General features: G+C 46.2%; 1 protein-coding gene and 1 non-coding gene across 2 annotated transcripts in view; both read right to left on the reverse strand.

Moving 5' to 3' along the window:
- Positions 1-7,634: 7,634 nt before the first annotated feature.
- Positions 7,635-27,952, reverse strand: part of MAML2 (mastermind like transcriptional coactivator 2) — a 215,866-nt gene continuing 195,548 nt past the window's right edge. The window contains exons 3-5 of the mRNA XM_059824357.1: positions 16,902-17,105; positions 13,805-13,916; positions 7,635-8,617 (exon numbers count right to left, since the gene is read on the reverse strand). Coding sequence (XP_059680340.1) covers positions 7,635-8,617; positions 13,805-13,916; positions 16,902-17,105 — 1,299 coding nt within the window. The remainder of the gene's footprint in view (positions 8,618-13,804; positions 13,917-16,901; positions 17,106-27,952) is intronic.
- On the reverse strand, positions 24,661-24,824 carry LOC132318773 (U1 spliceosomal RNA). Its single transcript, XR_009484390.1, has one exon. It is a non-coding gene; the product is annotated as a U1 spliceosomal RNA (small nuclear RNA).

The following is a 27,952-nucleotide window of genomic DNA, read 5'->3' on the forward strand; positions in this document are numbered from 1 at the left end:
CCTTTGATTAGTGGATTTGTTTCTTAAATGAAGGGAAAAGTTTGCTTTGAGGGAGCATTATACATGAAATCCTGATTTTAGCTGTGCTAATGCAGTTAACTTGCTGCTCACATGTGAATGAGGATACCACGTAGTCTTGCAGCTTTGATCAGCCTTTTGGGAACACACATGGAGTTCCTGCCTCTGCTGTAGACATCCTGTGAGCCTGGTTATCCGACAGACCAAGGCTAACATGTTCACAGTAAGGAAATCACAGGAGAGAGTACAACAGGTTTCTTTACACCAGTTTTAATTTGATGGAGAGTTCAGTTACTCATAGAGTTACTATGAGGAGTAATGTTATGCCAGCTAGAAGTCTTGCTGGAGGACAAGTAACATGGAAAAAAAGCAGGATCCTTAAGAGAAAAGGGAACTCAGGAAAGGAATAAACCACCATCAGCAAAATTGACATGAAGATTCACAAAGGAATATTTTGGTCAATGAATATATTCTTAGGCATTCCTCAGTATTTACCTTAAAGACACTGGTAAGTTTGATGAATCAAATAATATGGCACATGCATTCTGACACATTTCTCTTTTTAAAAACTACACTTTTGGCAAATTTATCAAATTCCTTTTAAAATAAATTTGAAGACATGCAGCCAGTGTGCTGAGTCCCCAGATATGCCTTTCCTAGAGGAAGTTAGATGTCTTTTATTGATGGAAATTGCATTCATATATGAATTACACTCATATATTAACCAGACTGACATGTATGATCAGTTTATGGAACTAACCCTATGGGCTACTTCTGTAAGAAGGAGCTTTCCAAATCAAATCCTCAAATAATAACACAATAATTTCTAATAAAGATTTCTCAGTCAGCTGGTACCCTGCAGCTACTGCTCTTCAGGCACTAATTTAATTTTTTAAAAATTTTTAGGCCTCTAGTGTTGAACTTCCCTGTTTTACTTAGAGACCAGGTCAGCACAAAAGGCAATTTGAATACATTCCCTGGTTTTATTTTCACTATGTCACTCCAATATGACGGTGTCAAGGGCAAACTCTGCCCTTACGTGATGTTCATTAACCTTCACAACAACCAGGAACCTTTCCTTTCACTTCAAATTGATATTGAAGGATAGATTTTTCCATCAGATCTGTTAACCTGAACATGAGCTGCATGGATGCACCTACACTCAGCATTTCACTCAAATGCTCAACAGCACCAGAGGATTTTCCCAATGTTCCTGAGTACGAAGGATAAAAAAAGAGCAATTGTGTCCTGTAGAACAAGGCAGACCGGTCAGCCAGAGTGAAAACATCGCAGGCAGCCCTCCAAAAAATGTAGATAGAGCATCTTTGTTGTCTCAAGCTGTGCGCAGGAATGCACATGCCTGGGGAGAGAGCACTGCACACCAGGCACACGCCAGCGCAGCCGGTGGGGCTTTACCCAGGAGATGCTGACTGGCTCTGCCTTTGCACGTCCTGAGGATGACTGAGCAGCTCATCTAACCTTGGTGCCCAGGCAGCAGCAACACAAACATCAACACGTGTTCACCAGGAGCTGCACTCGCTTGCTCGTTGCTTGCTCTTCAGCACAGAAGAGGCTGAATCATTACAGAAAAAACAATGTTTTAAACATCAACTCTTTTATAGGAGTTCCTTATAATGAAAGTGCAAGTTTGGCAGATGCTAGTATGGGGTTGGTTTTCTTTTTTTTTTTAAACCTAGATTTTTAAGTCCTAAACAGGCTGCTTTTATCAGCTTGCCTGACCTGTTCTGTAGCATATGGATTGGGTTTTTCATCCTGCAAGTCCTCTAGTAAAACAGTAACTTGTGGCTGAGCTAGTTTGTAACAATTTTGTGAACTAAAAGAAAAAAATGAAATCAATTTTATTTTATTTAAACGGATATTTGGGATATGATTTGGAACCCTATTAAAGGGGCTCTGTCAAAGTGGTCCACATGACCTGGAATGCCTAATTTAAAAATTAGGGTGATGTAAGCTTTTACCATGGTCTAAGTTTTCATCGCAGCAGGATTCTCTCCATGTCATCCCTGGTTCCTGCGGCTGCCGGACCACCGTGCTGCCGTGGGAGGGAGCAGCTCTCTTGGCTGTGCTGCCCATCCAAGCTGGTAGCGCTTCTCACCAAGCGATTCGAATGCAGTGGGAAAGGTCAGCCCTCGCCCGGATCTGGTGCAGTTCCTGCTGTGCTGCGCCCGGCCAGGCAGGGAGAATGCTCACTGCCACCCGTGTTTCCCACCCCCTCCACGTGCTCTTGCTGACTACACCTCCCTGGGCACAGGAGACAGGTCTGGGGATGTTTTCTGGTGCCAAGGCCACCTGGCACAGGGTGACGCATGACCATATTATTATACCCTCTTCTGCATCCAAAGTGGGAATGGCTCTTGGTTGTGGGACCTGTTTGGGAGGGCAGTCATTGTGCCTGAGCACTACCAGGGACCCTCACAGCCCGGTGGCACAGACAACCGCCCTCCAGGGCCTGGGAGGGGTCCCTGGCTGTTTTTCAGCTCACTGATACAGACGTAGCTTCTTCAGCCGGGCAGCAGCCCTGCCTGAGGCTCCCCCAGCCCACCTGCCCTGTCTTCTGCCTTTGCAGCTGGGATAGACAGAGGCACCTTTAGGGCATGAGTTTCTTGACCTATTTCAAATGTACTCTCAGATGAGTGGGACTGTGCCCTGTTTTCCACCCTCGAGTGCAAGGGGAGAACCATCTGCCACCTGCCCTGGAGATGCTGAAGCGAGGAGAGAGCCACGCACCTCCGGGGCACCTCCTCGCTTCAGCATCTCCAGTCGGGATGGGGAGCGCGGGCACAGCCAGGGTGGTGGGGCACAGGGCACATGCCAGCGTCCCTCCCCTGTCCCTCCCTGTACAGCCCCCAGATGCCAGGGAAGGACACAGGAGCCATTTGCAGGTGGGAGTCGGATATAATGGGGGGACTGAGCAGCACAGGCAAAAAAACCAGGAGGGCAGCAGCCAGCAGAGCTAGGGTCGCGGGGGGCAGCCAAGGAAGGTGTCTCCCTGCTTACCCATGGGGGAAGGTGAGCAGAGAAGCAGTTAAGCTGTGGGGAGCCCTTTTTCGTTTGCTGCATCTGACAATAGCGCAGCACAGCCTTCGAGCACAGGCAGCGCTGTGCTGACATTTGTCCCTTGGAAGCGTCCCCTCCGCCACCCCTTGCTGCTCAGTGCATGGGGTGGGAAGAGCCACCTACTTGGAGATGGGACCCGGCTAACGAGGAAAGCCTCTCAAGGAATGGATGTCACTTCCTCGGGGCTGGCCTGCTAAAAATAGCCTGGTGGGGGTGAATACTTGTGTGAAACAATCTGCAATCCAACATGATCTGGTACACACTGGAATTTCTTCAGGCTAAAATGAAGCATAATGCAAGGCAGGCAAGGGAGGGAAGGAGGAGAAGCCCATCGCCTGATTTCTGGCATCTCATTGGGGGTCTCTGCTAGTGGGGAGAGAGGGGCAGATATCTCCAGGGCCTGGTCCAGGGCAGGGCATGGGCTTGGGGACCTGGCCAGCCCTCTCGGGGTACTTAGCTCTTGGGGTACCCAGCTCTCTGCTTTAACTTCAGCAGCATCCCAGAGCAAATTGCTGTGCTGCAAGACTACACCAACCCATTCACCAGGAGCTAAAATACGATGTGTTATTTGTTAACCCTTGCTGGTAATGAAACCATGTCTTCAGTCAGTAGGAAAACATCACAGCTCTCTTGCAAAGAGGCAGACTGAGCTCCCAGAAGCTGCCAGATGCACATTTTTCTTACCCCCTCCTAAAATATCACTGTAATTTTAATTTACTCAGATGAATGAGCAGTTGACTAAACAGACATTCATTATAAAATTCATATTAAGAAAAGAGACACTTGGGATAATTTTGATTGATTTACTTGGCAGAGTTTTGATAGCTACTGAAAAACATACTATTCATGTTTAGGTGAAAAATAAATGGAGTCAAATAAGTGTCACTGCATAGTACTAGGAGGTATATACAGCCACATGTAAAAATGCATAAACACAAACATTTCTGTACAGCAACTTTTCCTTTCAGCCTGTATAGAGAAACACTGGTTTATAATATGGGGAAAATATAAAGCAGACATACATGCAACAAGGACATGACAGTTACATAGGTCCCACCTGCCTCCCAAGAGTTACAATAATAATAATAACAATAACAATAATAATAATAATAAAAGCCTTTTTCAGGGAAAAAATTTGAAACCTGGAATGTTTTCATGTTGAGGTTTCCAGAGAGCTTCAGATGTCAAACATATCTGAAGGTGATTTAAAGGCTTGATTCAAAGCCCTGTGAAGGCAATGGAAAGACTCCATCGGTTTCAGTGAGCTTGGGGTCAGACCCAGCTATTTAACCACGATCCCGTTCTGCCCTCCCCCAAAATCCAAAGTTGAAGTCTGCAGATAAAAATAAACAATCGTATCATACAAAACTTTGTATATAGAATACAAAAGGTAACCGTTGACTTTTTGTATAAAATACAACTTTTTGATAGTATATTTATTTCACATATGTATAAATATAACCCAAATAATATGATTTTTATTATTCCTACCAAAATATTATTACTTTTTGTTTGGTTTTTTTTACAAAAGTTTACAAAACAAATAATTCTTTATATTTACAACCCAATACTGTGAAGAGTGCCCGGTCAATGATGAAAAATAGACTATAAGGGTAGTGCACTTAGCCATTGCAAAGAAAGAGAAAAAAGACACTAGCTCCATTCAGATACAAGTGTTCTGAAGAAATGATATTGGATTCAAGTTTTGGTTGCAAGAGTCTTTCACAAGCTCACATTTCAAATGCGTCAGGCATATCTTTACAGGACTGCAAATGGCCTCTACCTTTGTTGAATTTACTTAAGACAGGATGAAATTTTGATCCCAGGGACGGCACTCACAGCCCAGTGTCTTCTGCACTTCAGGCTGAGGCCAATGCGACAAAGCTCAGCATTGAATCCACCACCGGATGATATCCTGCAGTCTTGGGACCAGCTCCTCAGCTGAACAATTTTTTTGACATCATTTGAGGATCTGGAAAACAATCTGGTCTCAATACAGAAACCAGTGGTGGCTTTTTCAATGGCATGTGAGGGTAGTTGAAGTTACCAGACTTGCTCATGAGGAGATTAACTCAGTCTCGGCCTTAGTGGCATCGCAGTCGTCTGTTCCTACCAGACCTTCAGCAGTCACTGCTGACCTGCTCACGGACGGCGTGTGTGCCTGTGTGTGAGACAGATGAGCCGATCTTCCCTCCACTTTAAACTCACGTAGCTACTATTTCAGTCTAGTTTTGCACAATTTATAGGGGAGTCATTTGTTAGACTGTGTCTGTATCTCTCCAAACTTCGGTGGGGCACCAGTGACCCATGCTGAAACACTGTTTTAAGACTTGGAAAAATTTGTATTGGCATATCAAAGGGAACACATGCACCCCAGCCAAAAATGGGGAGAAGAGGGAGCTTTGTGGGCAGCTGAGCCACCACGTTACACAATGCAGGGGTGTGCAACGATCACTAGCTGGGGCAGCAGAAGGGACTCTTCAGCAGCCTTTCTCATCCCTCTTATGAAAAACATGTTTGGAAATGAACAGCATCATGGACCAGCACGCCTCAACTGGCATATCTAGCTAAATGCCTACGTTATACCTTTCCTGGAGGTGCTGGTGCTTGCATGTGTGACAATGCTTCCTGGAACATCATGAAAAATTGTGCCCACGTGAAATGACAGGGTGAAATGACTGGAAAACCCTTATTAAAACCTCTCTTGAGAAATAGGTCAGATAAGTGCAGAGGCTATTGTCAAGTAGCCTGTTCATCCCACTGCCACTAACAAGGATGAATAAAGCACTTGCATGGGGCAGAGCAATGCCTCTTGGCACTGAGGCATGTGAACATAGGCATTGTATTCCTTTGCCACATCTAGTTTTAGCTAATTCAGAGGAGGCTGTGAAACATGTCTCACCACATCATTTTAAAGAACAGCATTTTCTTTGGAATTGCAAGATCTGTTCCCATCTATGAATCCTGCTGTCTGACTCACTGCGGAGCTGCTTTAGAGTGACTTAGTACCTCCTTCTGATGCCCTTACTGACCAAGTCTATAGCAGGAAATTTAACAGGGTGGAGACTATTCCCCGGCACTGAGGTCAAGCGGTGTGGAACAATCTGTATCCTTACTGCTGTGCTCTGTTGGTCTCCAAGGCAAGGTGACTGCAAACTGTCTGTGGGAATGGTCTTTGCCCCAGGTTAACTTCCCAGTGATGCACAGAAGTGCTCAGGGCAATGTTAGCTGGACCATCCCCAAACCCGGAACAGGTGACTGAGTCCAGTGCCCAGAAATATTCCCCAAAACTGTTTCATTTACAAACACAGATGTGGCTGAATGGAGCCTCCTACTGCAAGCAACCCAGGTGGTTACAGCCGATCTGCATGCTACTTTCAGGGGCAGTGCTCTTGTACTCTGCCCAATGGAGGCTGTGGGGACCTGGGCCATCATCGGACCTCTTTCAGCTCCCCCCATATGGCAAAGGGAAAGCGGGATGGAGCCAAAATGTTGTGCAATCAAAACGGTAGCCTCTGCCCAGACAGAGATGCTGGCATTTCTGCTGGAGTAAACCTCTTCAATAGAGGAGGACCGGGCTGAACTACCTGACGCTTGCTGTGGGTTAAGATGAAAATGGGGACAGTGGCTTAGCTGAGCCACTTCATGTATTTGCCCTCCTGTAAGCTGGACTGGGGAAGTAGTTGGTGAGGATCAAATGGTGAGCACTTTTCTCACTCAATTTGTCCATTCAGTCACTGGAGCCCCTGGGGCAGGTCAAGGTGGCAAAGTGAGGCTCCTGGGCTTCGGTGGAGTTCGTCTCATTTTTCCCTCAATGCCCAAAATCACTGTGCTGCTGGCAGGACAGCAGCCGCCTCTGATACTCACTGCAAGCACTGACGAAAGGGAGAAGGCAAACGCTAGAGCACACTGAGTTATGCACTGGATGATCTCTTTCCTTCTTCCTGTGGATGGGACCACTTACCCTTGTGTGTGCTACAAAATATAGAGGGTTTAAAACAAAATCATCAGGAAAGCAAATGTGAGTTTGTTCTGTGTAGAAGTAAACAGTTTTTGTAACACAATGAAATTTACACAGGGCCTAATGCTGTCAGGCCTGAGTAGTCCCGAGGAAGTTAAGGGCTGTGAACACGATGACTGAAGAGCTCTGGACTGCTTGGGCTCTTACACTCAGAGAAATGATGTTTCACAACCCATACCACTGTCTCATGCTTGCGTGTGTGGGAAGCTAAACACGTTTTTCCACGCAGCCCCTGTGAGAAGAACTGATGGGTTTGCAATGCGTTGGGGGGAACAGACCCTTCAGCGTTCTCACTCCTTTGTGGCAGGCATGAATATCACTTACATTATTGTTTCATCGGGGGATACTTCGATTTTGTCCCTAGGGCAACTCTTCAAACGGGGCAGTTGCCTTGTGTGGTATTTTAAAGGTCAGCCCAGTTACTGGAGTGTAATTTAATAAAGCAGATCGTTGGCATCTAAAAAGAAAGCTAATGTCCTTACTGCCTCTTCATCTGGTTCACCCTTGGTACTGTCACTTACGAGTGATTCCCCAAAATTTCATCGAGGTTGATGTCTTTCATCCAGTCATCGTTACCAGGTTCCGTTTTCAGTAAAGAATCTATAAAGTCTGAGTCACTGTTGAGCGCAGGTCCTATACTGTCACCTTGCTGGTTCAGAAAGTCAAATGCTAGGTCATTACCATGGTCACTTCCTTGGTAAGCCCGAGAGTTTTGGTTGGTAGATGTGAAACTGGTTGATGGCAGAGATGACGGAGGTGTCATACTCGTTCCTGGCTGATTCAAGGTAGGCACGGTCTGTCCTCTCTGCTGGTTAGGTCTTACGCTGAGACCTCGTAGTGAGCCAGCAGAATGTCCATTTAGAGTTTGGTGCATTTGGTTTGGCGGAGGCCTCATTTGGACTCCCGCTGTTAACTGATTAGGAGGTGCCAATGCGCGCTGAGGAAAATGCTGGTTGCCTACGTTGCGTTGCAAAGACTGGCTAGGATATGGAGTGCCAGTGGGGAAACGGACCCCTGCGGGTTTCAGTGCATCCTGCTGCTTCACTGCAGCTTCTTGCGGGGCCCAGTTCTGGGCAGTGGCAGTAGCCGTGATCATCACGTTGGCCGGCCTTTGCGTGGGGATACCTGTGGCTCCTTGGTTCAAGCTTGGCCTTACTTGCTGCGAGTTGACCACCGACCCCGTCCCAAAAGCCGCTACGTTGTTTCCCTGCGTCATGGTTTGCTGTCGAGACATCATGGGGTTACTCTGACTGGGCAGGACTTGATTCTGGTTTCTGTGTGGCTGCATTTGGTTCATTCCTGAACTCACATTGTATGCACTTGGTTGGTTGCAAGGAAGGTTCCCGTAGCAGCCCATACTCCGAGCGGCAGGAACAGAAGGCATTCGGGTCCCAGCAGGGGTGGACATGAGGCTGGAGCTCTGGGGCATGATGCTATGAGTTGAAATTGGGTTGGATAAGGACATGTTGTTGGAGCTCATACTCACAGCTGGTGAACCACCTGGAAAGGAGAAAACAAGTGTTAAAACAAACGTGAGTGCATCAATGCATGGTGTCATTTAAATACCAACAGGTTAAAAATCCAGTTTTTCAGCAGCAGAATTTCTTGAAGAAGATACTTTGCTTTTAAGAGGACTTGCATGAACTTGCTCAAGGCCTTAAAGATGCCTATCGTCCAAAGGGAGGTTTGGTCTATATAAAGCCATTGGTGGTCTTCCCATCCCTTCAGGGGACATCAGATAAGCCAAAACCGGTGCTCATTGTAAGAGGAATATTGGAGCAGGGAAGGACAGACAGAACGACTGGGCGGGAGAGAAGACTTTTCTGCCTTTTTTTACAGAAACGCTAGACACCTCAGACAGGGCAAAGCCTGTCTAAGTGAGCAGAGGAGGTCAAGAACTTTTCTTCCTTACAGGTCATGGCTCATCCCAGCTCCCTCTAGAGACAATCGGGAGTGATAGGCACCATCATCAGGCCCCTTTTCCACATTTTTTAGATACCTACAGGAGTGGTATCTATCCCTTCTGGAAAAGCCTGTCCCAAATTATAGCAGGAGCCAAGACTGTGTCTCACCCATTTGCAGTGCTCAGAGCCTCCCTCCCAGGCAGGTGCTGGGAGAGCAGCTCAGGCCAGTCTGTGACCTGCTTATCATCCTGTGTGGTGGCCGAGCAGGCACGAGGACATGGCTTGGTGCTGTGCCTGGCGAGTGCCACCCACGTGCCCCCTCTAAGCTCTATTCTTGCTCCCGCAGAAGCTGACTCGCCCACATGGGAGCCACACATGATACCTGATGTGCAGGCATCTGCTACACATGAGCATCAGAAAAACAGAAGTTATGAGTTGGCAGTATCACTTAGCTACCATTCATGGCTAATTCTGCCCAGTGAAGGATTTTCCTGTAGCTGGTATCTACCAATGAATTACAAGAAGAGAGGTTTCCCTTCTCTTCAGCCTCCAAACCTCGACACAAGCTCACTTCTGTGGCAGACTTGTGGCTATTTTGAGGCCACAATAAGTCATTTATGTAATGTAGGCTGATTGCTTATGCAATGTAAGGCTCTGGATTAATCCCTGAGAGATTGGTTGAAGAAGACCAAATGTTTTCTAAACACACCCAGTGTAGATAGCACCACAGAGAGCCCCGCTCTGCACATGATCAGCCCCTCCATAAATTAATTTCCTTCACTACTCTTGTTTCCAGTTCAAGCTCTACAAGAAGTGCAGCTAGGAGAAGTCAGGTTCAACACAAACAAAAGGAGATGTTTCTCCACACAACGTGTGGGTCAGCCAAGAAAATCTTTCCCACGTGGTGCTGTATGAGCTAAATGCTTGTACCATTTTATTAGTTGGTCCATCATCAGTTTTTTCTTACTGCACAGGTGCTTCAAAGCTGTGATCACGCCTGCAGCGTTCCCCAAATACATCGGTCTCAGTGTGTGGTATATTTTCCAGTCCTTTGGTCCTTCTAAGCTCTTTTCAAAACTTGACAGTTTTCAACATTTGATTTCAAGGCTGTACATCACAGCGGGTCACAGTAATAGCTCTTGCACATCTCCAACATGGATGTAAAGTAAGCTCTTTTTTTCTTGTTCAGCATCATCTCAGACTGTTATGCTATGTTATTAACTGCTATGTTAATTTGTAATATTAACTGCTATGCTAATTTGATATCATTCTGGTTTCTTAACCAAAATAGGCAGTACAAAGTCAGATGCTTCAAAGGACATTACCTGAACAACTATTACCTTTATCAACGAAAGTTGTGGTTTATTTGAAAAAAAATACTATGCTAGTTTGAAAAGATTCTTTTATGTCAGCCCATGTTGCCTGACATTAATTAAATTCCATTCCTAAATTCTTTATTATTCAGGCTGTATCAGCTCCCCAGTATTTTTGCTGAGCTCTGCATTAGGACACTAGGGCTGCAACTACCTACTTACTCTTTTAATTTTTGTCATGGCATTAGCAGTCTTCCTTGGAGTTTCAAGACTAAGTAAAAAGTGACATTAAGAATTTGGAGAACCTCTCATCCAGCTCTTTTAAAACTCTTGTAGACAAATCATGCGCATGCATATTTAAAAGTCTATGTTTAGGAACAGCTGTTTAATATACTGTTCCTGTTGAAATTTCACTGTAATGATGTTCAGTTCCCTCTGACTGGAACTGAAGAAAAAATTATCATATATTTCTGCCTTTTCTGCATAATTTTTATACCTATGCTATTTGCATTTAGTAATGGATGCAAAGGATTCCTTTTTTCCCTATGTACTTAAAAATAATCTCTTCCCAAATTATTATTAACACTGAGTGTGACTCCACAACCAGAGTTGCTTGTTCCAATCAATATAAACATAGATACTTAAATTAAGAATCTCACCTTATCCTGGAAGGCAGACTTTTCCACAAACTGGCTCTCAGCAGGAGACACTTGACTATAGAAAATCTAATTGTCCTAACAATTACATTGTCCTAACTTAAGCACCTAAATTCAGTCCCCAAGCTGGGCAGTGCCTGAGACAGGAGATGCTATGAGAGTCCACCTCGTTTTACCCCCACAGGGACAATCAGATTCTCCTCGATGTGCTCCCACGGAGCCACCTAACTGAATTTATCTCTGGAAACAAAGAGGAGAAAATCACTGCTCAGCAGGCAACCTTACAATCAGCCTGATCTTCGGCTTTGCTAGTGGGTTGTGCATCGCTCACTGCTTTTTGGAAATACTGTAACATCTTTTCGCATGGGTGATAGAGATGGGGACCCTGAATCTTCGCTCCCTAATGGCAGTAATAAAGAGGGGGAATGGCACAGAAATCGGTGGCATTTCAGAAGACCTGGAACAGGCATCTGGGGAGAGCTGGTTCTCTCCCTCCAGTTGAACTACAAGTTTGGGGAGTCACTTCACTTGCCGCTTGGATTAAGCCCCTCCGGGGGTGACCCTGCCAGCTGTTGAGCAGCCCCCAGAGCTACCATCACACCGCTCCTGCAAATGTCCTCTTTAAAGAGCACAAGTGGACATGGGTTGTACTTGTGGTGCAAAAGGCGAAGCTTCCTCTTTCTTTGTGTTGCTATTTTTATCCTTTTATTTTTAACACAAATATTTTCCATTCTGATTTCTTCCAGATGGGAAGAAATGTCTTCCCTGGCAGCGCTGTGTACAGCAGCTGGGCACCCCAGGCTGCAACGATTCAGAGAAATGCCTTTGCTGCCCGATTCACCTGCTCTTGTCTTTGGGGTTTCTTGCCATGACTTGGCACTATGGGGAAAAGCACAGAGGAATAAAATGCTGAACCATGTGTCTCCAAGACCCTATGTTATTTTATTTAACTTTTTGTCTCTTCTTCCCTGACCTGAGCAAAGCTATTCCCAGAAAAAGGGAACAGATTCACTGCTATTAGTCCCTTATGCAAGAGTTTCCTAATCGGTCCATCATCTGGTAGCTTTGCTGCAAGCTCCCAGCACAGTCCTTTCTCCCAGGCTCGCCTGAAAAGCTGCTCTCCTCCCTGGGCTCACTCAGCAGGGACTTGAGATTTGAATGGACAAGCACTGCCAGTCCCACATGTTTCAAACCCAGGAGATGGGACTCCAAATACCACAAGATTGGCAAAGAGTCCATCAGATTAAGAACAACAAGAAGAGCCACATAACAATGGCGATCTACTTATTTTGGAGCCTTTCACAGACGTGGCTGCAGTCATTTCCATTTTCTCTCTCAGGCTAGAAATGGATTGGTTTTAAGTAAAAGCCAAGAGTCTCAGTTAATCATTTGATTCCAGGAATGAGCCTTTAAACAACACACCAAATCACAGGATTCCCCAGCAAACAGCCGGGGCTGCCAAAGCATTTGTTTTATGAGTGCGGGAGGTGCCAAGCCAGCAATCAGGGCTCTCTCTGCCCTGTGGCATTGCCCTCACCACGAGTTATTACGCTGGCATCAGTGATGCTTGTGCAAATTTACTGAAGATGATAAACACTCAGGCCCGTTGGAAAGCAGCAGTTTCCAGACTGCAGCAAGCTTATCGCTGCTAGAACTTGTAAACAAAACAAAGGAATGCATGAAGATTGCCTGAGCAGGCCAGCCCAGCCCTGCCATGCGTAGCTGGGCTGTTGGTGCCATGGCTAGCAGGTTGGGCAGAGGGCTGGCGTGTGAGCCAGCTGCACTTGGGAACCCATTGAAAACATCATAGAAGCTGAAAAAGTTTTGCTACAAAGAACAAGTAGGAAGGAAAGACTCAGATCCCTGGCTGAATCTGCAAAGCCAACAGTTATGGAAAAACAAACTGACCAAAACATCTTTTTTTTCTCAGTGTTGTATACAAAGATATACTAGAAGGCAAAGGATCCTTTTTATACTCAACTGCACAGATGCTTTGCAGTATAAAGAACATCCTTTGACCCCATCTGTTGCATTTCCCCCCACCTTCTCTCTCTCCCCAGCATCTTTTCCTTACTCTGCCTTTGCTCTCATAGCAGCTTCCAGCTAACCAGCAAGGTCAACAGCATCAAAAGCCAAACAGGCAGTCCTGTGCTCCCAAAACTAGACTCTCCAAGGAGGTGAGGGCACAAGAGCTGAAACAAAGGCCTAGTCCTGAAGTGTAGGGCATTTTCTGCTCTAGGCAGGGGCTTTTACCCTCCTGTTTGCCTGATCTATTGAAATGCTGGTTAGAGAGCAGCACTGAGGCCATGACCATGGCATATTAAACAGACCAAAAGTTCAGATGATCACTCTGGTTGCCCATGATGGTGTCATACAAGATACTTAAAAATCAGTATGAGGGTCCTCACGCTGTACATAGGCTGCCATTCAAAGTGATGGATGGTTCTTATCTCAGTCTCTAAAGCAAGATGTACCACATACATGAGAGAAGCATCTGGATAGAGTGAGGTTGCATAGTCAAGAGGACACCTTTGTATCAAGTATTTGGGTGCACTGCCTCAGGCAGTGCTAATGGGAGGGCCACCTCCTTCCCTGTGCCTGCTGCAGCATCAGCCTGGATGAACCACCAGCCAGTTCTCTAGATCATATATCAACACTTCTCAGTGGTGGGGGGCAGTAAGGTAAATAGCACAGGAGAGCAGCAGAAAACCAGACCCTTGTTATGAGTGCATGCATGGCTCTTCTGGATGGTCTTCCAGCTGGAAGGAAGGAAGGAAGGAAGGAAACAGTTTCATTTAGCACATGGGCACTTACCAGGATATTGGTTTGCTTGTTGCATGTTGACCACGTTCCTTCTTTGGTCTTTATAATCTGGTGGTGGTCGTGTCAAGTGTCTGTTCAGCTGATCTTGTGGAGTGATTTTCTCCTAGAGGATTGGAGTAGAAATATATTAATTTGCTTTTCTTTATGCTTTCCTGGCTCTGTGTTTTGCCCGTCTCTTTCTTTTCTCAGTATGTACAAAGCTGAAGTGTTCCTTCCTTTCACCCTGCCTGGTCCACAGGAAAGGCAGCTGTGAACTTGCGCCCTCACCCACTGTAGTCTGTATGGAAACCTTTCTGCTGGTTGTATTGTGTTTGAGTCTGGTCTTTGAGTCCTTAAAATCACTGAGAGTTGCTCAGCCTCTGCGATCATTGGCCATGTCTGCACTGCAGTACGAGGTGTCCTCCGACGTCTGCACGATCTTGCTCACCGTGCTCATCAGGCGGAGGGGTTTGACAGTTCCTCATGGCCCCCTGTCTGTCTGTGTGGCTGGGTTTGCTTTCAGAGAGAGCACAGAGACAGAGCGAACACCCAGGTCTAACTCAAACACACAGCTAGGATACAACTGGGGAGCAACGAGGGTCCAGACCTGCAAGGTTGACACCTGCCCCTTGGCTGCATCAATGGTCATCAGCCCCTTTCACCCGTGCAGCCCTCTCAGTGTGCACAGCCGGCAAAGTGCATTTCAGCTTGTCATTAAACATGCTTTGTCCCAGCCACCCCCAGCCCTCACTCTCTCCTTCCTCCTGCACTGGAGGAGCTCCCACAAAAATCAGCAAAACCCATTGCTTTGTCCTCCCCTGTGCCTCTACCAGCAGGAGACATGGCCAAGGTTTAGCATTGCCCTGTGCTTCCCTGTACACGTACGTGGTGCTGTCTTTCCTCTTACACTGGGAGTGCAAGTACTGGGGGAAGGACGGTGGGGAAAGATTGCAGAAAACGCTGATTAGTACGGGACATTTTTTTCATTTTGGGTCTGCAGGGACACACATCACTGCCAAACCTCTCATCAGCATCAGTGTGACTTGATGTCTCCAGGGTGTTACTGCCCACCCATAAGCAACATCTCCTTGGGCTACATGGCCCCGTGGTAGGAAGACGGGGGTTTGAGCACCGCAGTCACTGGTAAGTCATTGCCAGTGCACATGTGTCTCCTGGAGTCGTGCTTACTGGGCAGCTGCCGGGCAGGCTTCACCCCTTCTCTGCAATGCACCTGGGTTTCGTGCTCAGCTGCTAGAATGACAAAGTGGCTCATCAGTGTGAAAAAGAGTCAGGCCCTGGCTGGTGTTGGATGTCCATCAGCGTAATTTGGGGGTCTTCTGCCTGAAAACAGCACACAAACAGACCTTCTTGTGAAAAATCTGTTTTTTCTTCTGCCAGGAGCACTTTAAAACACTGAGACAAGAGCCTCTCTTGCGGTATTTAGACATTTCCGTAATGCACTCTGGGAGTGAGGGGGTCTGATTAAGATTTATAAGGCTCGTTTTAACATACCGCTTGACCTGAACGCTTGTGAAGAAGAAAGACAAGTTATCTCCCAGGAAATCCCTGCAATCCATGTAAAAACTGTAGGCAGGTTTTGTGTGTATGTCTATGAACATGATACAAAAGCAAATGTAAGCTGACCAAAAAAACCCATTCTGTAGAGTGATTTTGATTTTTATTTTACTTATTTTTCAGAAAAGCTGCATGAGCAATTAACTTTGTTTTCTGTTAAAAATTCGGACAGAAAACTCAGTGTTTTGAGCTGACTTGAAACTTCAGTTTTCTTCTGCATAAATTAAAAAGTCAACAAATATTTCCCTCATAGGACAAATCAAATCCTTAATTTCAAACTCAAGCTTTCTAATTGTATTTTTGGAATGGAAATAAATTTGTAAGCAAAAAGATATTCTCTATAAAAAACTGATTTTATTTTTAAAACATCCTCACAAAACCATGAATGTTTTTCTACTTCTGTGCTGTTCTTTAATTACTGAATGGCAGTCACTAAACGTGTCAGTATTTCTGAGTCTACATCTTTATAGAGAAAAGAAAGTTTTGGATTCAAGATGTCAGGCCAGCATGAATGGGTCTGCCCTGTAGGCTGAGAGCTGCAGGTTGAGGTAAATAAGCCACAGGCTCAGGGTCTGCTGTCGTTGCAGCCTGGGGGAAGCAAAGCAGGTGGTGGTGTCACCTCCATCCTTCCCCAGAATCCTCCCTGCAGCCCTTCCCTAGCTGCCTGCATTGCTTTCTGCCTGCCCCAAGGACATGTCAAGCTCAGCTCCTCTTCTAGGACTTCTCTCTTCTCTGTGCTTTGGCAAGCAGGACTACCAAGGAACGGTGACTACGAGGATGCGGAGGGCACATGCTACCCCTCTGGGCAGCTGGGACTCCCCGCCGTTGCACTGGCCATAGGTGATGGGCCATGAAGCCCCTTCAACTGACTCAGTTTGTGTAGTATCAATGGCAATGACAGTTTAGTGGAACAAAACCAGTGGGTTCTAGTATTTATCACTCCCGACAAGACCACAAATACCCCCATGCCTCAAAAAATGACCAGAAACTCCCAACTGGTCTCTCAGATACGAAGGGAAAGAGAAGAACTGGCTACAAATATCTGGAAATGCAAAATGAAGAACAGAGAAAGGAGTCATGTATGATCCCAGCCACGCACACAAACTTGTGTTGAACACTAAAATCGATGTACCTGATCCTTGTTTACACACAGGCACTTTATATCATGCTGCCTAGGTTGCAGAGCCTGGAAGTTAACTTTCCTCTGTGGTTGAAATAGCATAGCAGTGCACCTTAGCTTATCTTGCAAAGAAAACCACTGACAATATTCATATGCCTCAAATTAAGCATATGCTTAGACTGTTCTCGTAACGAAACCACAGCAGCTCGGATACTTGAGTTGTTTCATATAAACTGAAGAAGGTTTCAAAAGGGCTTAGCAAAGTGCTGAAAAATATGAGGCACGTTCTAGAAGGTCTAGGCATTGCCAAAATGGCCTCGAAGTTTTGGGGGCTTTCTTACCCCGTCCTAGCTTTCTTTTCTATTGTTCCTATGATAATCTTTTCCATGTAAAATAAGGAATTAGAAAACTTACGGCTTCTGCCAACATCTGCTGCTGTAGAAGGAGTTGTTTTTGCTCCATCATTTGCCGTTGCAGAGCCTGTTTCTTTTCCATCAGTTGCTGATTCAACATTGATTGCTGGGATGAGTTCATGTAACCACTTCCAGTGTTTGGATTTGAGCAAGAACTGGAGCTTGGAGTGGGGCCAGCTCCCTGGCCTACCACAGAGTGTTGATCCTGAAACAGAAGAAATGGCTCATGAAGGATGAAAATAATAACAAGCATCAAGAAAAGGAAATAATCATTTTTATGCAATTAGCTCGGGTACAGGACACAGCCCACAGACTCTCAGGACAAGTGACCGATACAAAGGCTTTGACAAAATAAGAAGGGGATTGAGTAACTTCATTGCTCATGGAAGACTCTGAAAATGTGCCAGGTGGTTCCAGTGGAAAACCTCAATGTTGTACCAGGAGCTTGGGAAACGTTAACAGAAGTAACGGAGCCGTCCTGGAGATCTTTCAGGAAACTTGCATCGGGCTGTATGGCAGTTTGTTTGGCCACAAGGGAACAAACTCGGCGTCTGCTGGTTCTTACCATCTGGTGAGCAGCAGCGAGAAGTTACAGGCTCATTGCTGGAAGTGGCATCTATTCTTAGAAAATTACAGAAGCGGTAAGTTGTTACTTCGCAGTGGGGTGAGTGGTGTTGCTTTCATTCGTCCTGTCACCTCCCTGACAAAAGCAATCTCTGAGACATTGCTAATTGTCTCCCATTAGTGGCAGGATTAAATAGACTTAGAGTTTATCAACTTCCTTGGTAAAACAAATGTGTAACTGGACAGGACTTTAAAGAGCATTTTAGGGTCTCCCTGGTCTTTACGATGGATGTAGATCTGCTTCCTCTTCCCTGTGTGCAGCTTCATGAGAAAGGGATGGCAAAAAGTCATCTCAGAAGGGAATGGGAAAGGTACTTGGGGACTCAAACTATGCACATACAGGATGAGAACGAACATGGGATGACAATATGCTGTTTGGTTTCTTTTAGCCATGGTTTCCCTTTGCAGCAGTATGTTTTCTGTCTACTTGCTTCACACCAGTGTTTGGTACGTGGGCCTTTACCAAATGTAGGAAATAGCTTTCTCAGTCCACACACAAAAATACTCAGCCTATGTTGGATCACTTGATAGTCCTAAGGTATTCCTTAGCCACCCAGCTACAAAGAAAATAGGATACACTGGAGAGGTCACAACAGTCATGAGAAACATCAGTTCTCTGACTCCACTTTGTTGCAATTCACCATAGGAACCTAACCACATAATTCTGTATAACCTAATATGCAGCAGCATTTTTGCCCCGCAACACAGGAATCCACAGCTGGAGTCTGATGCTCCCTGTTATGCAGCGGTTCTCTTAATACCGAAGTGTAGTGCCAGGGTCTGGTCTACTACCGAGGTAAAGCTCTGCTCCATGGCCATTGCCTCCCATGGCATCCCAGGAAATAAGGACTGACCAACAGTGAAACAAGGACTTGCCAAGCGTAGCCTACCCATGTCCTGAAGACCACGGAGTACTGATGCGCATTACTTTGCAAACTCCAGGAAAGCTCATTTCTGTGCCTTAGCTTTTGCAACCCCCCGCCGCACACAATAACACACACACACACACACTACAGACTAATCCAACTTATCTTTCTACCATCTGGCATGGAAGAAACACAATGATTGTTATGGGTATTTCTATTTTAAAATAATAATTCTGTGGCTTTTAGATGGGGCCACACGAGTGCATACCTAGCTAGATAAACTATTTGACGTCTCTTACTGAAATAAAAACCATGGCTTTCTTCTGGAGCCACCTGCAGCCCCCAAGGCAGTGTTACAAACCCACCCTTCAAAATTTATTGGGCTCTTACACAATTATATCCAGCACACTTTCTTTCAGTTCCAGAAGGAATCCAGGATTGCTCGGCACTGCCACATTTTTCAGCCCTTATGTTAGCTGCAAGATAGAAAATACCTCCCCTCAACAGACCTGCTTGCCAAGTTGTTGCGCAAAGTTTTTTGTCTTTCTTAAAATATTTTGAAAAGAAAAATATGTTACAATAAATTGGCTTTGACTTCTATATTCAAATGACAACTCTAGCTTGAACCCAGCCACATGTTACATCCATTAATAGAATTCATCTGTTGTGTTTTTGCACGGATAATGCAGGCTCCCCCGAACATGCTTTCATAGTCCTGCATAAAAAAAATCCCAACAAAGCCCAACCTTTTCTCTCCCTCATCCCCTGCCAGCCCATATACGCTGTCGGGAGGGATTTTGTTTTAAGATGAACTGCGTAGTGTCCATTCATGATACCTATCAAAGAAAGCTCTTCTGTAATAGCAATTGGCACAAAACACCAGCTGCTTGGCAAACAGGCCCTGAGAAAACAGTATAAATCATCAACTTGGAGCCAGTTTGGGTTTTTTTGCATTTGGTCCTTTCTCTGCTGTTCATGAAATGTCAGTGTGAGCCGATGAATCTACGATGTGTTACTTCTCCTGCCTGCTGATCTTCCATCGGCAGCGATGCGATGGGAGAAGGAAGAACAGTTTCCTAATAAATCAGGGGATTAGCTGCGTGGCAGTTTGACCCGTTGTGAACCAGTGCTATTGAGCCTTACTCTCACCTTGCATTGCAAACCAGAAGGCAGAAGGGCTACACCACTGCCAGGGACGTGGGGCTCTGCTTAGACAAAGCACGCTTTCCGGCATCCCTGCTGAGGAAGGGCAGATTTGGGTTGTAGCTACCCTGCTTTCATTGAACCGTTTCATTCCGCTCTAAGCCTGGCTTTACTGCAGCAGCTTTACTACAACTCCACACACCTAAAGCTGCCGGTGGCCTTTTGAACTTCATTCCTGGGTTCCCATGCCTGTGGTTTATGCACTTCAACTTTAGAAACCCCTGACTGAAGAAAGCCCGGAGCAGGACATGCGTGTCCACTTACCCAGGGGTGCCTCTGCCCAGCAGGCTGCCGGGGCAGCCCAGCATCCCTCCAGATGGGGAGTCCCATGTGCTTGCCTCCGTGGTGACACCGTGTTGTTTCCCTACCTGGGGAAGGTAACCCTCTCCACACTTTGCCTCCAAAGAGGTGACGCGACCGGGAGCACACCCCTGCAGCCAGCTGGGTGTCAAGGACAGGCTGGAAGCTTTGCTTGTGTGTGTGGCCTTTGCTTTACCTATTAAACTGTCCTTGTCTCAACCCCTGAGTTTTCTCACTTTTACTCTTCCAATTCTCTTCCTCATCCCACCGGGGGGGAGTGAGCGAATGGCTGTGTGGTGCTTAGTTGCCGGCTGGGCTTAAACCACAACAGTCCTTTTTGATATACTGAGTATGACGTCATATCATATGACCACACACGCAAGCAAAGCAAAACAAGGAATTCATTCACTACTTCCCATCGGCAGGCAGGTGTTCAGCCATCCCCAGGAAAGCAGGGATCCATCACACATAATGGTTATTTCGGAAGACAAACGCCATCACTGCGAACGTCCCCCCCTTCCTCCTTCCTCCCCCAGCTTTATATGCTGAATATGACATCATATGGTGTGGGATATCCCTTTGGTCAGTTGGGGTCAGCTGTCCCGGCTGTGTCCCCTCCCAACTTCTCGTGCACCCCCAGCCCACTCGCTGGTGGGGTGGTGTGAGAAGCAGAAAAGGCCTTGACTCTGTGTAAGCACTGCTCAGCAGTAACTAAAACATCCCTGTGTTATCAACCCTGTTTCCAGCACAAATCCAAAACACAGCCCCATACTGGCTACTATGAAGAAAATTAACTCTATCCCAGCCAAAACCAGAACACATTCATCAAGCACCACTAACTCCCATCTGCTCTGCCAGTGCTGAAACTCCAGCACAGCGATGCTCTAGGTGCAAAGAGCTCAAGGTGCGCCTGCTTTGCACCCCATTCTCTGATGTTACAGTGAGATATAGAACCTACAAGAAGCAGGAAGAGAGGCAGAGGCAGTGAAAGCTCCTCAGAGCTGGTAGCACAACTGGGGTTTTGTTCATAAGCATCACAAAGGACATTATACTCAAATGTTTAAATTAGCAGTAAATTAAAACATTTAAGACTGAGTTTGCCTTTCACAATCCCTGCTGCAGTTGACTTGTGTTTATACAAATGAAGGGAGGTTTTGGCTTCTAACACACATATGGACTTTCCAAAATAGACTCGACTCTTCTCTTCTCTTCTCTTCTCTTCTCTTCTCTTCTCTTCTCTTCTCTTCTCTTCTCTTCTCTTCTCTTCTCTTCTCTTCTCTTCTCTTCTCTTCTCTTCTCTTCTCTTCTCCTCTCCTCTCCTCTCCTCTCCTCTCCTCTCCTCTCCTCTCCTCTCCTCTCCTCTCCTCTCCTCTCCTCTCCTCTTCTCTCTCTTCTCTTCTCTTCTCTTCTCTTCTTCTTCTCTTCTCTTCTCTTCTCTTCTCTTCTCTTCTCTTCTCTTCTCTTCTCTTCTCTTCTCTTCTCTTCTCTTCTCTTCTCTTCTCTTCTCTTCTCTTCTCTTCTCTTCTCTTCTCTTCTCCTCTCCTCTCCTCTCCTCTCCTCTCCTCTCCTCCCCTCTCCTCCCCTCTCCTCCCCTCTCCTCCCTTTTCCCTTCCTTTTTCCCTTCCTTTTCCCTTCCTTTTCCCTTCCTTTTCCCTTCCTTTTCCCTTCCTTTTCCCTTCCTTTTCCCTTCCCTTCCCTTCCCTTCCCTTCCCTTCCCTTCCCTTCCCTTCCCTTCCCTTCCCTTCCCTTCCCTCCAGCTTCTGTCCTGCCTGTGCCCTGCCAGGCCTGGCAGCTCACACCACCAAGCCCCTGCCACCTCCTCCTGGGCTCGTGCAGCTCTTCGCTGGGGGCTCTCTCCCGTGCCAGGACCCCTCGTGCTGCTGCTCAGGACTTCGACACCAAATGCTGCCCTCCCGGCTGAGCCCACGGCAAGGAGCTGTGGGCAATGCCAGGCATCTCTTCCTCCAGAACGCCATGGCACAGCAGGCTCCTTCCATGCCACTCTGGAGAGGGTCCTTCATGGAGTTCAAATAGGTGAATGAAAGGCTCCATAGAAATGCAAGACTTGACTGCGTTTACCAGGGAAAGAAGGGGATTTTCCTGATGGCTGCTTTTATAGTGAGCAGTAACAGCAATGTGCGGCTGGAGAGAGGGATTTCTGCAAAGCTGAGAGCTGGCAGGGCCCCTCTGCTGCCAGGACAAAGTGCACCTTCCTCCTTTCCTCTTCTCTCCTTTCTCTCCAAAGCTTGCCAGGAGCCCCTGAAAGCCTTTTGCAAGCTTGCATTTCTAAATTCCTAGTTCAGAAGCAGTTTAGGGACACTTGGCTGGAAAAGGATGTGCAAACCTTTCGCCTTTCTCCTGGAAATGCCTTGAATTGATGAATAATTTTGGTGGGACAGAAGGGAAACAATGGTCAATTTTTTACTAAACCACAATGCCTGCAGAGGCTGTTTGCTTCCCAACCAGGAGCGCTGGTGTCTGTGTCACAGGGCAGGCTTCTGCTTCTTGCAGATTTTCCCTCAAAATAGGGGGGGGAGATTTTTTCTGCCTTTCTGTTCCTCTGTGGGGCAGCTCATCCTGTGCCCAGTGTCAGGTCAGGAGTGACAGTGCCAACTTTCACTCTCCTTTTCCATTAGTTCTTGTTTAAAGAAACAGTGAATTAAAAGAAAAAAAGTAAAAGGCTTCAGATTCATTCACTGAAACCTGCTCAGTGACAGATGCTGTGTAAAGTTTTCTTCAACCCGTGCATGTCATTCCCACTGAGGAGCAGTTTGATTCAGTTTCATTAATTGGCATCACAGGCTATTTAGAGTGAAGATGGTGGATATCGAGGCACCTCTGTGGATTTTCTCCTCTTAAATCAGGGACTGGTGGCTCTCCTGACCCTATGAGCTTCTCAAGGGTATTATGCCTTGGCTGCAAACCACCCTGGACACTGAGCACTGGAAGGAGGAGGAGGACTCCAAGGAGTGGCTCATCGAAGTCCTGCCACAACATTTCAGGGTGGTGCAAGGCTGGTGGCAAAGCCCAGACCTGCTGTGACCCCTGGTGTGAACCTCCACCGCCTCAGCTGGCATGCTGCTTTCCACAGCCAGAAATTGGGGGCCAAGCATGGGGCAGTACCAGGTTTATTCAGAAGAGCTGATCTCACTCATAGAATCATAGAATTGTTTAGGTTGGAAAAGGCCCTTCAGATCATCGAGTCCAACCATTAAGCTAACACTGCCAAGTCCACCACTAAACCATGTCCCTAAGCGCCATGTCTACACGTCTTTTAAATAGTGACTCAACCACTGTCCTGGGCAGCCTCTTCCAATGTCTGACAACCCTTTCAGTGAAGAAATTTTTCCTGATATCCAATCTAAACCTCCCCTGGGGCAACTTGAGGCCTCTTGTCCTATCACTTGTCACTTGGGAGAAGAGAGCAGCACCCACCTCTCTGCAACCCCCTTTCAGGTAGTTGTAGAGAGCAATAAGGTCTCCCCTCAGCCTCCTCTTCTCCAGACTGAACAACCCCAGTTACCTCAGCTGCTCCTCATCAGACTTGTGCTCCAGACCCCTCACCAGCTTTGTTGCTCTTCTTTCACGCAACTTTAGGAAGCCAAGCACAGAGTGCTCCATCCAACAGCCAGTCTCAGCACCTGCCAGCCCCCTTCTGAGCCACCCCTTTTCCGCTCTATCTAAAATAAGCAGAAACACCCCTTTCTGCTAAATGCTGGGGTTTCCATGGACATCTGAACTCCAAGCACTGCCTGCTTGTGTCCTTGCCTCAGACAAGAAAGCAAAACTACAGCAGGGCCATGGCGGAGTGCCTGTCAAGTAAGAAGTCTTTTAGCTATAGTGGAAAAGCTAAAGAGTCTTCTCATTTTTAGGAATAACTCCCACTGTTGACTGCAGCACAGAGGGCTGCTTTCTGTGCCAGTGTACACTGCGAGAGCCCCAAGTAGTTCCTGAGGTTACGCTGATTTGCAACAGCTGAGGATCTGATCTGCGTATCAGGGCTGGAAATAACAGACTGGGCAGAAACACAGCCAGCCCAATTCTCCCTTGCCTTATTTCTTATTCGGCCCAATGGGGGTGCAAAAAGCACCTCAAACTCATTCAACCTTTTTGTATGTCTGGAACATACAGCATAAAAGTGAGCCTCCTCTAAGTTTAGGTCTCCAACCAAAAACATAGATCCGTTTCTCCCTAAACTGCCTGCTGGAGCTCCCCCTTCACTATACAGAGGGACAGGGCTGTATAATTAAGCTCTAGATGCCTAATTTAGACAACTAAGTTAGGAGCCCAGATTAGATGATAGAAACATTCCCTTACACTCCTGATTTTAGACGCTTATAGTCACACCTGAGTAAGATGCCTGGAAGAGTGAGTGTGAACACCCCTTGATCTGCCAAGCACTAGTGGATCACTTTCTAAAGGTGTTGTACAGAGTGACTTAAAAGCTTCCAAAGTTAATCACAGAATCACCCAGAATCATTAAGGTTGGAAAAGACCTGTAAGATCGTCAAGTCCAACCATCAACCCAACACCACCATGCCCACTAAACCATGTCCCACAATGCCTCATCCATACATTCCTTGGACACCTCCAGTGATGGTGACTCCACCACCTCCCTGGGCAGCCTCTTCCAATGCTTCACCACTCTCTCAGTAAAGAAATTTTTCCTAATATCCAGTATAACCTTCCCTGGCACAACTTGAGGCCATTTCCTCTTGTCCTATCACTAGTCACTTGGGAGAAGAGACAAAAAAAAAAAAAAAAAGGCAGGGGAGAGCATGAATGCAGTCCCCCACTACCACAAATTATGCAGTCGAGTTTCCTGCATTTGGGGAAATCACAGGGGTCAGCACACCCGGAGCGCAGAGGATGAGCCTCGCCCTGGGAAAACCACTTGCCTGATCATGGTGTCTCCCCTGCCAGGTAAGTATGCAGAAGATACTGTTATAGGTTGAGTTTCCTCTAATACCCTGCCAAACAGTAGTTTTATGCATTCCAGCAAGATCGCATTCATATGTATAAACAGCATTTGAAAAACCTGAATATTGCAAGGTCCCAAGACTTGTTTTTCCTGTGTCTAATATCCAGATATACAGCTGGGTGAAGACTGTAAAATATTTCCCTTCAGTAATTTTGTGGAGTGTTTGTAAGAAGTTGGCTCAACCACATGAGACCATCTTCTGTGTCTTTCTGCTGTAAACATCTGAGCTCTCAGGACAAAAATTTCAGGGCCAACCATGTTTCCAAGGCACATAGACAGGGAATCACGGACACTAGCATTTGCAATTTCAGAGGCCCAGGCAGTCTGCCAGAAATACTTGTGCCTTCATCCAGCCAGGGAAAAGAAGCAAATGCTGTGTCACTCCTCCAACAAACCAAGCAACGGATCTCGAAGAGGAAATGCAGACGAATCCCTTCAGATACTGCAAAGCTGGAAACGAGCATGACAGTAGGGAGCACACACCTGATTTCTGCAGCCTCATGGGTGGGAGTCACCCATGGGAGTGATAGGTTTGGATATCAAGTGATGCAGCAGATATTCAAGCTGCAAAGGGATAAGTACTTCAGCACACCCAACTGCTGCAGCTCTCACTGGGAGAACCAGGGAGGCCAGGCTTTTTAAAAGGCCAGTTTTTTGCACACACTGAAAGTTCGGTGGACCTCAGAACTATTTTCAGAAATAGCTAATTCTCCTGCTACTCAGTATTGCAAAAGTTTATACAGAAAAATTAAAAAATAGACACTGTGCAAAATCTCCTAGGTAAAAATGGGTGATCAAATACCTCAAAGGAGCCAATCCCCACTTTCGGTGAGAAACCACAGGCAAGAAAGACTTTGACAGATAATTATTTGTGTGGTTCTTAATAGAAACCTTTTTTAGCACTTTGCCTTTTCAGCACCGACAAGGGAGCTGCTCACTCCTGAGATATTCTTGTGAACTGCTTTTCAGCCTCTAGTGATTTATTCGTAGCCTTGCTGTAACACCTTGCCGGAAAGCTGCACAGCCCTATAGCCACTAGCAGGCACTCTTATAACAACGTTCCCACCCCAGCTCCTTAAACTTGGGCAAAGTGGGAGCTGCATCTTGCAGGGACTGAGGCTCAGATTCAGCACTTGCACAACCACGTAGCAACAGACCCAGGAACAGTGCCTCATTACGAGCCTTGTCCGACAATCAAGTCTTTTAACGAGAACAAAGGTTGACAGTGATTAATCATTAAGACATTTCTTGTTCCTTGCTGCACGTGTTGGAGGCAGCCTCCTGCCGAGGCAGTCTGGCAGATTTCCTGTCTGTACTATACCAGGGCCCGTGTCCGGACACACAGAGACGTCTTTTCCCAAAGCCAAGTGCACAGATGAACGTCTTGTCTCCATTTCTGAGCACGGCAAATTCGGAATGCATGTGCATTCTGCAAAAATAATAAACCCTCAGCTGTACATCTGATTGCTGTATATTCAGGCGAAATGACCTAAAGGGGATTTGTTCACGTCAGAAATTTTCCCAGAGACTTCAAGAATGGATTATTAGTATTTTACTGCGTGCACCGTGATGAACTTTTAATGTGATCTTCTGGCATAATGTATATATGAAGGTCTCCATTTTAGAAAGATTTTGTTTATTTGCAATGAAAATAACATGCACGTGTTGAAAGTTCGACAGAGGAGGCTATTGTGAAACGTCTGCATCAGAACAGGAATGTTGCTCCATCGAAGTTGATGGCAAAACTCCAGCTGACTTCAACGGGGTTAGAATTTCCTCCCAGGTCTCCATCCAGCCACAGGGGCACAGTGGCACCCTTGGCTTGGAGTGACCCCAGCGTACAACTTCTGGACAAGGTACTTACTTACCTGGTTCAGAGAGACACTAGCAAAGAGCCTCCACTAGTGTGCCTGGGCAATGACTATCCTGAGATCTGTACAGAACTCTGGTTTCAAATGCCTCATGTGCTCTAACTTATATTGAAATAAGTATGCCAATAAGCTGAATGATGAAGACTCCTATCAGGTTTTTGACAAGATCAGACACATACTGATTTGTTCTACTTTAGCATCATCATTCATAGTGGCTGTAATATGCAATATCCTCATTGCAACAAGCCAAGCCCTTCAGTTTATCATCACACAATTGCAGGAAACCAAATTAGAGAGGTTTAAGAAACCGCCACTCCTCCAGCTAGAACAAGAGCTGGTATGAGTGGACCTGTTTTGCTTAGTACTTCAGGACAAGGTGTGTGCACGCTTGCAGGCTCTGTGCCCCCACTAAGGAGTGGTAATTTCCAACTGAGGCAGTGAAAACTTCCTAAACTGATTGAATTAAACAGTTGTGATTATCTGTCTGTGTCTTTAGTGTGGGCATATATGATCTGTGGATATGTATACTTTATTCATCTAAATGTTCTTGTCTCGTTGCCATATGTTTATTATCTTTCCCAAAAATTATCTAGCCTGAGGTTGATACAGAGCATGAAAAATTTCAGCCCACTTCTTAGAAAAACTATAAGCAATCAAAACCATGGTCTTGTAAGAGGAAAGTTGGGTTAATTCAGTAATAGGGGGCACTCTCATACATCCGTGCTTATATTTAAAAGTCCAGTTTACAAAGCAGTGTTAAAAATGACACTGAAGTCTTACATATAACAGGCTTACATATAACGTGTGTCTTTTTTGCCATATCATTCTCATGCCTCATCCTCATGTTTCCCACCCTGCAGCAGCTCTGCCAGTCCCACTAACCCAAGGGCTTCTGGGCAACATCATAGAGGGGAGTGTGGTCCAGAGGACCCCGAGCTGCTGGAGACCTGGGCAGCTCAGACCACATGGAGCAGTGCCAAGTGAACTAGCTAGGTGTGGAGTATTTATTCTCAAAGGCCTCTCTTTGTTTTCAATGATAAACCACGCTGAGGGACATGGAGCTGAGGGACGTTTAGCTGATGAGGACGCTGCGTGAATGCAGCTGTCTTCCAGACCTGGACCCGCCCAGCGTTGTCACTGTAAGATCAGGTCAACATTAGTGCTGCATTTGCAAAACTGTTGCTTTCTAACATATCTAATGGAAATA

The sequence above is a fragment of the Gavia stellata genome, chromosome 1 (genome assembly GCF_030936135.1).
Source record: "Gavia stellata isolate bGavSte3 chromosome 1, bGavSte3.hap2, whole genome shotgun sequence".
NCBI lineage: Eukaryota > Metazoa > Chordata > Aves > Gaviiformes > Gaviidae > Gavia > Gavia stellata.